Below are 12,891 nucleotides of genomic sequence, written 5' to 3'. Positions count from 1 at the left end.
CCCTCCCTTTTCTCTCTTCCTCTATCTCCATCTGTCTATGATTGGTTGCTGAGGGTTAAGAAAGCGGAGCAACATCTTTACCCACAATCCTTTGCTCTATTCAGACAGCCAAGCTAATCGCACCGGGAAATTCAGCAGTGAAGGCATGGCAAATGTATTCTCCATTCTACTCATCCGCTCCTATGATAAGGGTGAGTCCCTGTTTCCCGAAATATTAATCCTCAATCTTTATATGGTGGTGGGCTTCCTCTTATAAACAGCTTTTATATATTAGTATGATATCACAATAACATTTAATAGGAAATCAAGACAAAGCAGCGTGCCTTTTGACACATTCATGTCATGTAATAGATTTCCTTTTTGGAATTTAAGACAATTTATAAAATATTGAACTATTAAACAATGAATTTGTACATATTATATGAACTCTTACTACAATTAAGACATACCATACATAAGACCAAGGTTTGCCAAAGACCAAGGTTTGCCTGTCATTCATTCATAGTCACTCATAAAGTATGACTCATAACTGAGCTCATATAAAGTGGACAGAGATTTCTGTATATGCAACCTGCCAGATCTGATCACAACAACTGTACTGTATGTCTACAGTTAGGAAGATAGGAAACATTATTCTTAACCACACAGTCATTATTCTACCAGATGAAAGAAGCTCACAATTCATAAAATAAACAGGAACTGCCTGAACTCGCCCTTTGTTATTTGTTGACACAGTATTAATAATATAAATGAATGGAAACGCATACAAACACAAAAAACACTATCGGACAAAACATACAGTACAATACCAGAAAAAGAATAAATACAAACTTGCACATCACCAAATTTAGTCTAACAAACATTAACTGTGAGTTATATTATAATGGTATAATAAAATATATTGTACCACCAAAATACCACCATTGTCTTGTAAAAACCTCCCATATGATCCACGGGAGGCAGCTATCATGTGAGAAATAGTTAAACGTAGAATATTTATGATGAAAGAGTCTTCACAGAAATTAGCATGTAAATCACATTTCACAGTTTTTCACAGCATACATGCCATACATCCTGTACATAACACGAACAACAGCAGCTTTTCAAGTCAGTGTAAAATTTTTAGATGTGCCATTAAACATCTCTGCATTTTCCAGCAACAAAGAGATGTTTCAGAAACTAGTTCACTATATAACTCATTTAACTAGTATATTCTTTATTTTTCATGGAACGATCTGATGTGTAAAATGTTTTTACTCAATTTTAGAAGAAGTAGTAAAAGATTGACTACTTAAGCCCTTGCCCTGCTATTGTTTTTAATGTCAATTTTATTTAAATGAGCTAAGACAATTAAGAGAAAGCATTCATAATTGAATCTAATGTACGCATTTCACTGTGCATAAATCTTAAAACATGTCTTATGTTATGTTATCTGCAGATGTATAAAATCAAATTCCAGTGCAAGTGTATAAGCAAAAGTATTTTAATTTCTTCTCATGTGGCAAAAATTCATTCATTATATTTTGTAGCACGATCTAATGTGTGAATTGGTTTTGCTTCATAAGAACTGGTAAAAGATTGGTTCTTTACACCTTATTGTCATGATGCCCAGATATTGCTCAATGCAGAGCATTACAAGCTAGCATATATTTAACTCAGGAGGGACACAACACTTCCGCCTTTTGTTCTTACAGCCTATGAAAAGGACTGATGTTGGAAATGGGGACTGCCTAAAGGTTTTTGCATACTGAAGCATGGACTTACACCGCTGCTTTTCGTTTAGCTGGTGGGAGGCAGGGTATAGAGAGGTTAGTGAATAAATCTAAATGTTTTGTTCATTTTATAGCTTGTTCCTTTAAGAAGTCGTTTATTCAGGTGAGTGTCGTACTTAAGAGTTGCTTTTAGATTGTTATTTGTCTTAAAATTCAAAAACACGATGAGCATACATCTGCTTTGCAAGAAGAATAACTATACGGGAAAATAGTTTGCTGATGTTAATGCCAGTTCAAATATAGACCTATAAACTTCATGAGACTCTATCATGAAAAACAGTTTCATATCTAAATGGTGATTTTATGACCCTCCAATAAAAAGGCAATTAGGAGATAAATAGCATGCATACTTGTTTTGATTAGAGACCAATGTCTGGCGCATCCAAACCTACAACAGATGCGTGACACAATAACATAAAGAGGATTTAATGGAACAAGGAATCAAAAATAAATGATTGGTGAAATGTTTCTTTCAACTAATTAGTAACTTTTACACAGGAATTGCTTTGAACAGTTCACAGATGTATATGCTATGTCGTATACAGTACATCTGTATTTGTGGAATTTTATTAATGATTATAAAAAGTCAGGGACTTTAACATCGCAAAACAGCTGTATCGGAATAATAATTTGTGCATAGTCCTAAAAGTAATGAAATAGACAATAAGCTGTTGTTTCCCCGTTTTGCTCTAGTCCACAGATCAAACAGCTTCAGGGGCTTTGATAAGAGAAGTATGTGAGAATCATTTCTAATGATCGGTAAATGCTGTCCCTAGCATGTTAAACCCTCTCAGACACTGATTGGTGTATAACCTTAGATAATCGTGTTAACTTGCATGACTAATTATTGACTTTCCCACAGAAACAGCTAAAAAAAGAAAACGCAGAAACCGTTTTCCATTCACACTTGCTCCAAGCACGATTAATCAGTTACCTCAATTTAACAGACATCCAGTTTGATCTTTAAAGGAGATCACAAACTGATCAAAGGTCTTTGTCTCTTTTTCAGGAGCTGTCTTAAAAGCCTCATCAGTACATGGGTCCTTCATCACTGGAAGACATGGAGGACCTAAACTCTGTGACTGTGGGTCCACTAAAGCGTAGAGTGCAAGAGAGGAAACAGATTCGTGAGATTGTCAAGACCAAGTTGCAGCGAAACCTCTCCTGCTCAGGATCTAAACTGAAGAAAACTCTATCAGGCTTCTTCCCTGTAGTGAAATGGCTTCCGAAGTACAAGTTAAAGGAATATATATGGGGAGATCTGATGTCTGGGATCATAATTGGCATCATATTGATCCCTCAAGCCATTGCATACTGCCTGCTGGCTGGCTTGGATCCCATCTATGGCTTGTACACATCATTTTTTTCAAACATCATTTATTTTTTCATGGGAACATCAAGACATGTTTCTGTGGGCATCTTCAGCCTCATGAGTTTGATGGTTGGACAAGTTGTGGACCGAGAGGTTTACCTTGCAGGCTTTGATTTGAATGAAGACAGCCCAAAAAACGCATTAGAGTTAAATGACACTGGGAATGCTAACACTACTCTGGTCAACTTGAAGATTATAGCACTGAATATGGAATGTGGAAAGGAATGCTATGCCATTAGCATTGCCACAGCTTTAACATTTCTTGCCGGAGTCTACCAGGTACGTGCACAATCTTAGTGTTAGTTCACCCCAAAAATGAAAATTCTATCATTGTCATGTCGTTTCAAACCTGTAAGACCTTTGTTTATCTTTAGAATACATGTTTTTGATGAAATCAAAGAGCCATCTGACCCTCAAGTTCCAGAAACTAATATAAAAACATGGGTAAAAGACATCAGTGGCTCAACTTCAGTTTTGCAACGCTAGGAGAATACTTTTTTGAGCAAAGAAAACAAAAACAATTGATGTGTCATGGACTGTTTTACTGATGTATTTACTACGTTTCTGGACCTCTGACACCAACTGTGTGTCAGACGGCTCTCTGATTTCATCAAAAATATAATGACATGAGGGTCAGTAATTAATGACATAATTTCATTTAATAACTGACCCTTTAAATCACATCTGCAAATTACCCCACAAAGATGTGAAGCACTGTAACCATTGAACTAAGAAATAAATAAATAAATCTGAGTGACAGAATCCAAGGAATGTTTCTTAAAGTTTGTGATACAGAAAAAATCTTCAGATGTTAAAGGTTCTTTATAGAACCATTTAGACAAAAAGGTGCATCGTGAAGCACTTTTATATCTAAGATAAGTGCCCTTTGGAACACAAATTCTATATTTATTATATTTAGAAATAAACAGAATAAGACATTTTCATAATACAAAGAAATATAATGTCTTTTTGTGTATTGTATTTTCTCCTCAGGTGCTGATGGCCATTCTCAGGCTGGGCTTTGTCTCGGTTTATCTGTCTGCTCCTATGCTTGATGGCTTTGCCACTGGGGCATCTTGCACTATCCTCACAGTCCAGGCAAAGTACCTGCTTGGCCTTAAGATCCCTCGACACCAAGGCTACGGCACAGTGGTGGTCACTTGGATCAGCATCTTCAAGAACATACACAAAACCAACTACTGTGACTTAATAACAAGTGCCATATGCATCATAGTATTGCTTACAGCAAAAGAGATCCAGGATCGCTATAAAGACCGTTTAAAGATCCCAATGCCCATCGAACTGGTCGTAGTGGCAGTTGCCACAATAGTTTCTCACTTTGCTGATCTAAACGGACAGTTTAGCTCCAGTATCTCAGGTGCCATTCCAACTGGTTTCATTCCGCCAAAGGTGCCCAGGGTTGAACTGATGCCCCGTGTAGCATATGATGCCATTCCATTAGCTGTCATCAGTTTTGCATTTACAGTTTCTCTGTCTGAGATGTTTGCTAAAAAGAATGGCTACACAGTTAGGCCCAACCAAGAAATGATAGCAATTGGGTTCTGCAATATAATTCCTTCATTTTTCCATTCTTTCACTACAAGTGCCGCCCTTGCAAAAACTATGGTGAAGGACTCAACAGGTTGCCAGACTCAGGTCTCCAGTGTAGTGAGTGCCTTAGTGGTTCTTCTGGTCCTTCTTTTTTTTGCACCATTTTTCTACGCCCTGCAGAAATGCGTCCTCGCCTGCATCATCATTGTCAGTCTTCGAGGCGCCCTGCGCAAATTTGTAGACGTCCCTAAGCAATGGCGTGAAAGCAAGATCGAAGCAATTGTCTGGTTGGTGACCATGAGCTCAACTGCTTTAATTAGCGTGGAGATTGGACTTCTGATTGGTGTGGTCTTCTCTATGATCTGCGTGGTAGTCCAGACTCAGAATCCTAAGGTTTCGTTACTGGGACAAATTGAACAAACCAATGACTTTGAGGACATGGAAGAGTATGACAATCTTTCGCCTGTTCCAAAGGTGAAGATCTTTCGTTTTCAAGCACCTCTTTTTTACGCCAACAAAGACTTCTTTTTAAAATCTTTATATAAAGCTACTGATCTTGAGCCATTCCTTGAAATAACCCGCAGAAGAAAACTTGAGAAAAAAGCTAGAGATAAGGCTGCGAAAAAAACAGATAGAGTAGATGAAACCAATGGAGATGTAAGTGTAAACTTGCTTACCAAAAACGCTGATTTTCATACTATCATCTTAGATTGCTCCTGCATATCTATAATAGACACAACAGGAGTGAGCACCTTCAAAATGATTTTGAAAGACTATAAAGAAGTTGGTGTGAATGTAATTCTAGCTTGTTGCAACACACCAGTGATAGATTCTTTAAGAAGAGGCTCTTTCTTCGGGGTTGATGACAAAGACTTGGAACAACTGTCATTTCATACCATCCACAGTGCTGTTTGTTTTGCAACTCGTACGACACAACTGGTTAATGACTCGTCTGTGTAATGTATCCACAAATGGGCCTCAACAGCTGAAAAAAACACATGAAACACGATATTCAGTTCTTAGAAATGTTATGAATAATCATGAAATTAACAAGATTTATATTCCCAAATATTCCACCCATGTTTGAACTGAATATGAACATTTTGAATATTGTGCTAGCCTACTGTACAAACTCAGGGGTTATTATACACACTGGAGGACAAAATTACATGTATGTGTTAATTTTTTTATATATCTATCAAAATACCATATTTCTGAGATGCTAACCACTAGTTTCACAGACAAGGCTTAAGCCTAGTCCTATACTAATGTAAACAAACAAATGTAAATCTGAGCTGTTTCAATTGAAAGAAACTTGAACTGATCTGAACTTAAAACATACCAGGGCCTTTGTTTTGTCTTAAGATAGATACCAGTAATGATTTTTTCTAAGGTATGTTTATAAAAATTACTTAAATGTCCTAATTGGCTAAGCCCTGACTATGAAACTAGGATCTCAGAAGCAGATTTAATACAGTTTTAAATTTAAAACAAGACAAATAATTTATTTCATTTGTGATTGGTGCAAAAACCTGCCCTTTAACTAATTTATATATATATATATATATATATATATATATATATATATATATATATATATATATATATATATATATATCTCAACAGATAATTGCTACAGGACCATGAGAAGACAATACAGATCTGTGATTTTAAGTTGTCAATTTTACTGCCTTTAAAATGTGAAAATGTTTTTGTGGTGTTCTTGAAGAAATAAAAGTGAAGGACAAATTTCACCCGGAGATCTGATTATACTTTAAACCAGTGTCAATAACTAATATTTGTACTCCGTCATACGGATCCGCCTGTCGCCTCACATAATGATTACATTACACGACGCTATGTCTTTTGGTTTCAGTTCACTTATTGTATTGTATACAAAGTAGTCGAAACCCCGTGTTGCACAGGAACAACTGTCCGCGTTTTTACCAAGAAAAACACACAAAAATCGCATTGCAGCTACTGTACCTTGGTTGAAGACAGGCTACTCCACTTACTGCAGATTTAGTTGTTTGTACCTTATTTGTGTCAGTTTTGCAACACAAGTCCAAATTCTTATCACTTATCAGTGGAGCAAAGCTATCCTAATAATTTATCGCACTAGCATCCTAAACGATAACCGTCGTTATCACAAATCACTACGGAATGTGTATGATAAGGAAACTATTTCGCTCCGGGGCGCTTAGTGGCGCAATACTCGTGTCGCTATATGAGGTGAAGAAGACAGAAAAGACGTCAGAAGCGATTCAAATTTTACCGCGCGTTGCTGCGGAGCGCGACGACAGCTGTTTGTCGTCATATTTCATATCTTATTTAGTTTATCGAAGCAGTTCCGCTTTAATACTGTACAATGATGTCTTCTCGGAGGAGGTAAGTGTGTATAAGTCGAGAATGTTAAACTGCCGAACTAGCGCTAGGCTAAACTATATTATGAACGTGTATTCTGTGTGGCTGGTAATACAAAACACACGGTAGTTACATAATCTGAATTACCTCATTTTGGTTGTGCAGCGACGTTTACTGACATTAGTCATTTTAAATAACTATCTAAACAACTGAAATCTTGTCTGATTTGTTGACGTGGGCCTTGTTTATGTCTAAAGGGGTGTTCTGTATATATTCAAATATATTTGTAAGTACGTCCGACGTTTTTCTTTAAAATTGGCATTTCTTTCTGGCTACTATTTATAGGTTTCTATATACGTACTGATACTTCCGAATGGGTTGAGGCTGGGCTTTAGCACAACTGAAGTGAAAGTACTTGATAAACGTATTCAACGTGTGGAGAGCATTCACTCAGTATGATTATCTCATTTTTGACCAAGATGGGATTTTTGCATCTGAACTCGTTTAATCAACATTTGCTCGCCCTAATGTTGCTTTAAAGCCAATTTACATTTTCTTGAACTTAAAGTTGATGTGTCTTAGTCATCAATCACTTTCACTGTATGCCAAAAAGATACGGTAAAAGCCAATTGAGACTGTCGGTCCAAACACCACAAGATCCATCAGTATCCATTTGAGCTCGTTTATTTCCTTGTGTTTTCATGAGCAGTGAAGCCCTGGCGTCCTCTCTGATTACTGGGGTCAATCATGCAATGGCCCGGCTTGTGGACATATGGGATAGCATTGGCATAATGGAGGAGCAGAGGGTAGAACGGATGCAAACCGTGAACAAACATATAGATGTAAGTTATGCCTTCGCATTAATTGCATCTCTCCCCAATTTCTGATTGACGCTTACCCTGAACTAAACATGTTTCATAGGAGCTTTTGCATTCAATGATAATGGAGGAAGAGGCATTGAGACATCGCATCAAAACCGACGTCCTTACCTTCCAGAAACAATTAGATACGCTTTGCTTGGAACTGGGAGTGGAGCCATGCAAAGTAAGACAAGATCTGTGAACTAATGTCTTTTAGTAATCTGACATAAACTGATGTTTGTTAGATTTTTGCTGGGGTTTTTTTAGCCCTAACTAGTAAAATCTCCAGTGTTTCCATTGTTGTCTTGCAATCTTTTATAGTTGGAGGAAAAACTTACAGTCCTCCAGATGGAGAAGAACCTGCGGTGCCGCGTTGAATCTCTTCTAAAGGAGAAGAATGAACGTTTAAGAGAAATGAATGATTTAAAGAAGCAGGATGAGGATTTGTGCGTGACTTTGTGCGCTACACCATATTACATCCCGTCAGGAAGTGTGCCTTCTCAATCCCAGCTGCAGGAACTGAAGGAGCATGTTGAAAAACTCAGCAAAGAAAAAGTATCTATCCTTCTGTTCTGATCACTCATGGGTTTCTGTCCTAGATGCTTTTGTGATTTTCTAAGTTCTCTGTTTGTAGGTGAGCAGGGAGAAGGTGTTCTCTGGACTCAGGGATGACATCAGGAGCCTGATGGATGAGATGGGACATGAACCAGAGAGCAGTCTAGAACGGGAGTCCATCTGCCCTGACACTGATATTTTTCTGCTCACACATGATAACATCAAAGCCTTGCAACTGTTACTCAGTCAGGTACTGCTTTTGTTTTTGTTTTGTTTTTTCATGTATGTGGGTCAAAGATGTCAATATGTCCATAGAAAGCACATTAAATGTAAGTAAAGTGTCTACTTTTTTGAAGGTTTAAAAAAAGAATGAATTTTAATAAAATTTTGTTGATGCTTATTTAAAGCACTATTGCTTGTTTTTATGGCTAAGCCTTTCATCCTTGACCCATGTATATGTGTCCTATGGTGTGACGGAAAAAACACCTAAAATTGAAGATGTTTGTATATGTGTATTAAACAATTTTGTTTGCATCTTCTAAAAGCCATTGGTGCCATCTAGTGGCTTTGTAGGAGAACAAGCATAGCATCTTAACCAGTATTCATAATTAACTTCACCAAGCACCAACTGTGAATAAAAATTGGCTATATAAATAGACAAGTATATAAAAACGTTCTTGTCAGTTTTCTGATAACCATCATCATCATCATTATTGTACTAATAATATATATATTTACTCCACAGCTTCAAATAAAAAAGGAGTCCTTGTTTTCAGCCAGAGATAAACTGAAGGAGCGAGCTACAAGCCTGTGGAATCGTCTGAGTTGTCCTGAGCCTGAAGGCGAGGCGTTCAGAGAGGCTGCCATGAGCACTCTTTCTGATGATATCAGACGGGTGAGAGCGTTTGCGTGTAGCCCACAGGATGTCCTATCAGGAATCTTAACTCTCCTTGTGGTTTATCAGCAAGCGCTAATGGAGTGCATTTCCTCTTGCAGTGGAAGGGCTACGTAGAACATCTTGAGGAGCTGCAGCTAGCTCAGCTGGAGGAGGTGGTAAATAAGGTCCGACAAGAGCTTGTGGTTCTCTGGAACAAATGCATGTGTGGACCAGAAGAGAGAGAGCCATTCAGTGTTCACTTCTCTGATAGTAAGTTGCCTGAACCATGATATTTCAAACATAAAAAGCAGTCGGGTAACTTTATAATATGAAATTGTTCAATTCTCAAAAGGTTTAGGTTTACCCAAAAATTAACTCCCTTAGGCCATCCAAAATGTTGATAATTTTTTCATCATAATCTAATAAATTTCCTCATAATAAATCATGTACATCAAATATTTATCACCGAACATGATTAACCATTAAACCTCGATTTTTAAAAACTGATTCTTTGCTAATGGAACATTTCTTTAACTTCGTTCTGGTTAAACAGATCACTACACCGAGGAGCTGCTGGCCCTCCATGACACCGAGCTCCTAAGAATGAAGGTGTTCTTTGAGGAAGCACAGCCCATACTGGAAGACCTGGAGAAATGGAAGAGGAACTGGGCTCTCTTTCAAGAGTTTGAGGTTCTCGCAGGCATTTCTAAGTCTCATGCTTTAAGTGAACTCAACCTCATGTGGTTTCAAAAGTGACATTTTGTTCTCTGTTTCACTTGCCAGAGAAAGGCTGCAGATCCCAATCGCTTCAGTAACAGAGGGGGGTCTCTGCTCAAAGAGAGTAAGGATAGGGCCAAAGTACAGAAGCTGCTTCCAAAGGTACTTGCAAATTGTCTGTTAAAGGACTTATTTCTTAAAATACTAATTATACAAAATCGCGTTCTATCATTCGTCACCCTTATACTGTTTTAAATACATAAGACCTTTGTTCTTCAGAAGACAAAGGAAGGCATTTTTCATGAAATCCAAGACCTTTCTAACCTCAGATTTCATCAAAAAATTACTTGTTATTTGTGGGTCAAAGGTAAACGAAGGTCTTGCTGGTAATGCCAATTTGCCTTTTCTGTATCTACACAAACAGCTGGAAGAGGAATTGAGAAGTCGCATAGAAGTTTGGGAAAAGAATCATGGGACTTCCTTTCTGGTGCTAGGTCAGAGGATCATGGATTATATCTCCAGTCATTGGAAAGAGCATTGTTTGCAAAAAGACAAGGAGAAGAATGAACGCGTGAGATTCCTTTTCATGCCTTATTTCTTATTTGTGCACCCTTATTTTCTTTCCTCATAATTTAGCTTCACTCCCTCAGGATGATAGGGAAGGATTCAGGCAAGAGTATAATGAAGTCATTAAAGGGGGTTAATGATGCTAAAAAGAACATTATTCTGTGTATACGGTGTAGTGCAATGTTTGTGGTTTAGGTTTTACTTTTATAAAGAATATTTGGGTTAGAGACTTTAGTCTTTGCAGTTTAAGGGATCTTATCTGTGCACTGACAAAAAACTTAATCTCATCATATGACCCCTTTAAAGGAAAGCTTATTTGTATATAGGAATATTCTTGATAACTCGAGCATCACTTTAAGGCATCATCAGCTGCGCTTGAGTGAATTTAATTCAGTTTGAGCATTGAAAATTCACCCACTGAATATCATTTACCTTTTGTTTAGGAAAATGTTGAGGTTAATTTTTCTAAACTGTCTTCCAGATGACAAAGAAAGCTGAAACCTCTCAGTTTAAAACTCCCACAAAGAGACCTCACGGCACAACGTATACTACCCCTACCCCTAACAAAATTAAAAAGGTATGTTTTCTCGCTAAGCGTGGCTGTGCAAAAACAAGCCTTTTATCAAAACGCTAAATCTTCCTTCATTTGTTTCAGACGCCCAACATGTTGGCAGTTCGCACTGCCACTGTGAGCAGCATCAGTAGCACCAGCAGCAGCAGCACCAGCGGAGGCAGCTCATCTACTACATTTCTGTGTGTGCCAGGAAGACCTCAACTCTCAGCCAAGGTCAAAACCAGCTTGATTCAACTCTGAACTTGTGTCTAACCGCAGTCCTTTTTGGACTGATCTCAAGCCAAAAGCTTTATTCGGTGTTAAAATGAGAAGTTCCAAAAGCTAACACTAGAGGACACGGTTGCATCAATAACCAGTACTGTGTAAACTGTAGGTCAAGTTCTGTCATCAGTATGTCTTCATATTGAAAAATCAGTGATGTTTCTTCATTTTTTTTTTTTTGTCTAACAGAGGACTAAGACTACAGAGGGCAGTTCTGGCTCACGTGTGCCGCTGCAGGAGTTCAACAGTGACAAAAAACCGGTTGCGATGAGTTACTCCGCTTTTACCGTAAGACCAATCACTTCGCATTAGACCGCTTCCCCGGATGTGTATTAACTCCAAATGGAGTGATCTGTGATAAGAAGGATGCTCATTTGTAACCGCTAATTCCCCTGAACGAGATCGTTAACATTTTAAAGCTCGCACATAACGATTCAGTGTTCGGTTGGTAAAGATGTTAACATGTTTTATCTTGGTTCCCGTTACAGAGCGAGCTCTCCAGGAAAGCCAACACTGATGCTTTTCTCAATTCCACCGTTAAAGACATGCTTTGACTGGACTGTCAACATTTTATGCTTTTATTTATTTTTTTATGAGGTTTAGGTCACAAATAATAAGGTTGAGACTGTACAGAATACAACTATTCTCAGGTGTTTGTCCTTTCTTTGACCAATGCAGTGACTTTCCAGAGACATTGTTTTTTAAAAACAGTAATTATATATATTTTTAAAACATTGTTTACTTGCCTATTCATTCTGTGTGTGTATATATATATATTAGCTCATAAAAGGTCAGTAGTTTCCTTGTTACGGCACTTTTAATAAAATGCTTTTCATACATTTCAAAGTTGTCTTATTTTTCTGCATAGTTCTTTACATAAATATCTCTGCCCTGAATTACTAGAAATGGTGACTGTACACTACTACTTAAACATTAAGCTAGAATACTTGAAAATAAGCCAAAAGTTAGACTAGACATGTCTAATTCAAATAAATCCTGTTCTTTTATGCATCAAATAATCCTGTCAATTTATTACTGTTTCCACAAAACTCAGTACAACTGCTTTTAATGATAATATAAAAATGTTAATTGTGCGTCAAATTACTGAATGTTAGAAGGATTTCTCGAAGATTAGAATAATGGCTCCTAACAATGTAGCTTTGCCATCACAGAAATGCATTACATTTTAAAATGCATTAAAACAAAACAGCTGTTTTAAATGGGAGTATTTCACTATTTTTTTTTTTTTTGATTAAAAATGTCTTTGTCAGAAAAGACGGCAAAAGAAACTTGAACAATAGTCTGTATTATTGAATGTCAAAGCAGTACTTCGGAGATCTTTCCATTATTATTTTTCGTAAAGGTTGATCATCTCGGGCAGAATATAAAGCATCTGTTGTGTGGTCTCATGCTGGAATAGC

At 37.4% G+C, this 12,891-nt stretch overlaps 2 protein-coding genes across 4 annotated transcripts; both read left to right on the top strand.

Annotated features, from left to right (window-relative positions):
• The first annotated feature begins 89 nt into the window (after positions 1 to 89).
• Positions 90 to 5,828, top strand: slc26a1 (solute carrier family 26 member 1). 3 transcript variants are annotated; one of them, XM_043221998.1, is made up of 4 exons: positions 90 to 191; positions 1,695 to 1,808; positions 2,782 to 3,423; positions 4,138 to 5,828. In XM_043221998.1, exons 3-4 carry the CDS (start codon positions 2,809 to 2,811, stop codon positions 5,653 to 5,655), a joined length of 2,133 nt encoding a protein of 710 aa, XP_043077933.1. In that variant the 5' UTR covers positions 90 to 191; positions 1,695 to 1,808; positions 2,782 to 2,808; the 3' UTR covers positions 5,656 to 5,828. The 3 variants fall into 3 exon arrangements, with proteins under 3 accessions (XP_043077933.1, XP_043077934.1, XP_043077935.1); XM_043221999.1 differs by having other exon boundaries at positions 1,695 to 1,875; XM_043222000.1 differs by lacking the exon at positions 1,695 to 1,808 and having other exon boundaries at positions 100 to 191.
• Positions 5,829 to 6,940: 1,112 nt separating this feature from the next.
• Positions 6,941 to 12,309, top strand: zgc:86764 (uncharacterized protein LOC797431 homolog). The gene is made up of 14 exons (XM_043220881.1): positions 6,941 to 7,083; positions 7,769 to 7,901; positions 7,981 to 8,103; positions 8,241 to 8,474; positions 8,554 to 8,724; positions 9,220 to 9,369; positions 9,471 to 9,621; positions 9,905 to 10,041; positions 10,135 to 10,230; positions 10,493 to 10,639; positions 11,117 to 11,212; positions 11,291 to 11,422; positions 11,660 to 11,758; positions 11,959 to 12,309. The coding sequence occupies exons 1-14, from the start codon at positions 7,064 to 7,066 to the stop codon at positions 12,022 to 12,024; spliced, it is 1,755 nt and encodes a 584-aa protein (XP_043076816.1). The 5' UTR covers positions 6,941 to 7,063; the 3' UTR covers positions 12,025 to 12,309.
• The last annotated feature ends 582 nt before the right edge of the window (positions 12,310 to 12,891 follow it).

Source organism: Puntigrus tetrazona, chromosome 21, assembly GCF_018831695.1.
Source record: "Puntigrus tetrazona isolate hp1 chromosome 21, ASM1883169v1, whole genome shotgun sequence".
NCBI classification, from domain to species: Eukaryota; Metazoa; Chordata; class Actinopteri; order Cypriniformes; family Cyprinidae; genus Puntigrus; species Puntigrus tetrazona.
The sequence above is the reverse complement of the archived record's forward strand: the minus strand, read 5'-3'. Positions and strand labels throughout refer to the sequence as shown.

Excerpts from the sequence above, each read along its gene's own strand:
- zgc:86764 (XM_043220881.1), top strand. The coding sequence starts at position 7,064 with ATGATGTCTTCTCGGAGGAG. Across the intron at positions 10,231-10,492 it reads TACAGAAGCTGCTTCCAAAG|CTGGAAGAGGAATTGAGAAG; the intron begins GTACTTGCAAAT and ends CTACACAAACAG. Across the intron at positions 11,213-11,290 it reads CCCCTAACAAAATTAAAAAG|ACGCCCAACATGTTGGCAGT; the intron begins GTATGTTTTCTC and ends CATTTGTTTCAG.
- slc26a1 (XM_043221998.1), top strand. The coding sequence starts at position 2,809 with ATGGGTCCTTCATCACTGGAAGACATGGAGGACCTAAACTCTGTGACT. Across the intron at positions 3,424-4,137 it reads TTCTTGCCGGAGTCTACCAG|GTGCTGATGGCCATTCTCAG; the intron begins GTACGTGCACAA and ends TTTTCTCCTCAG.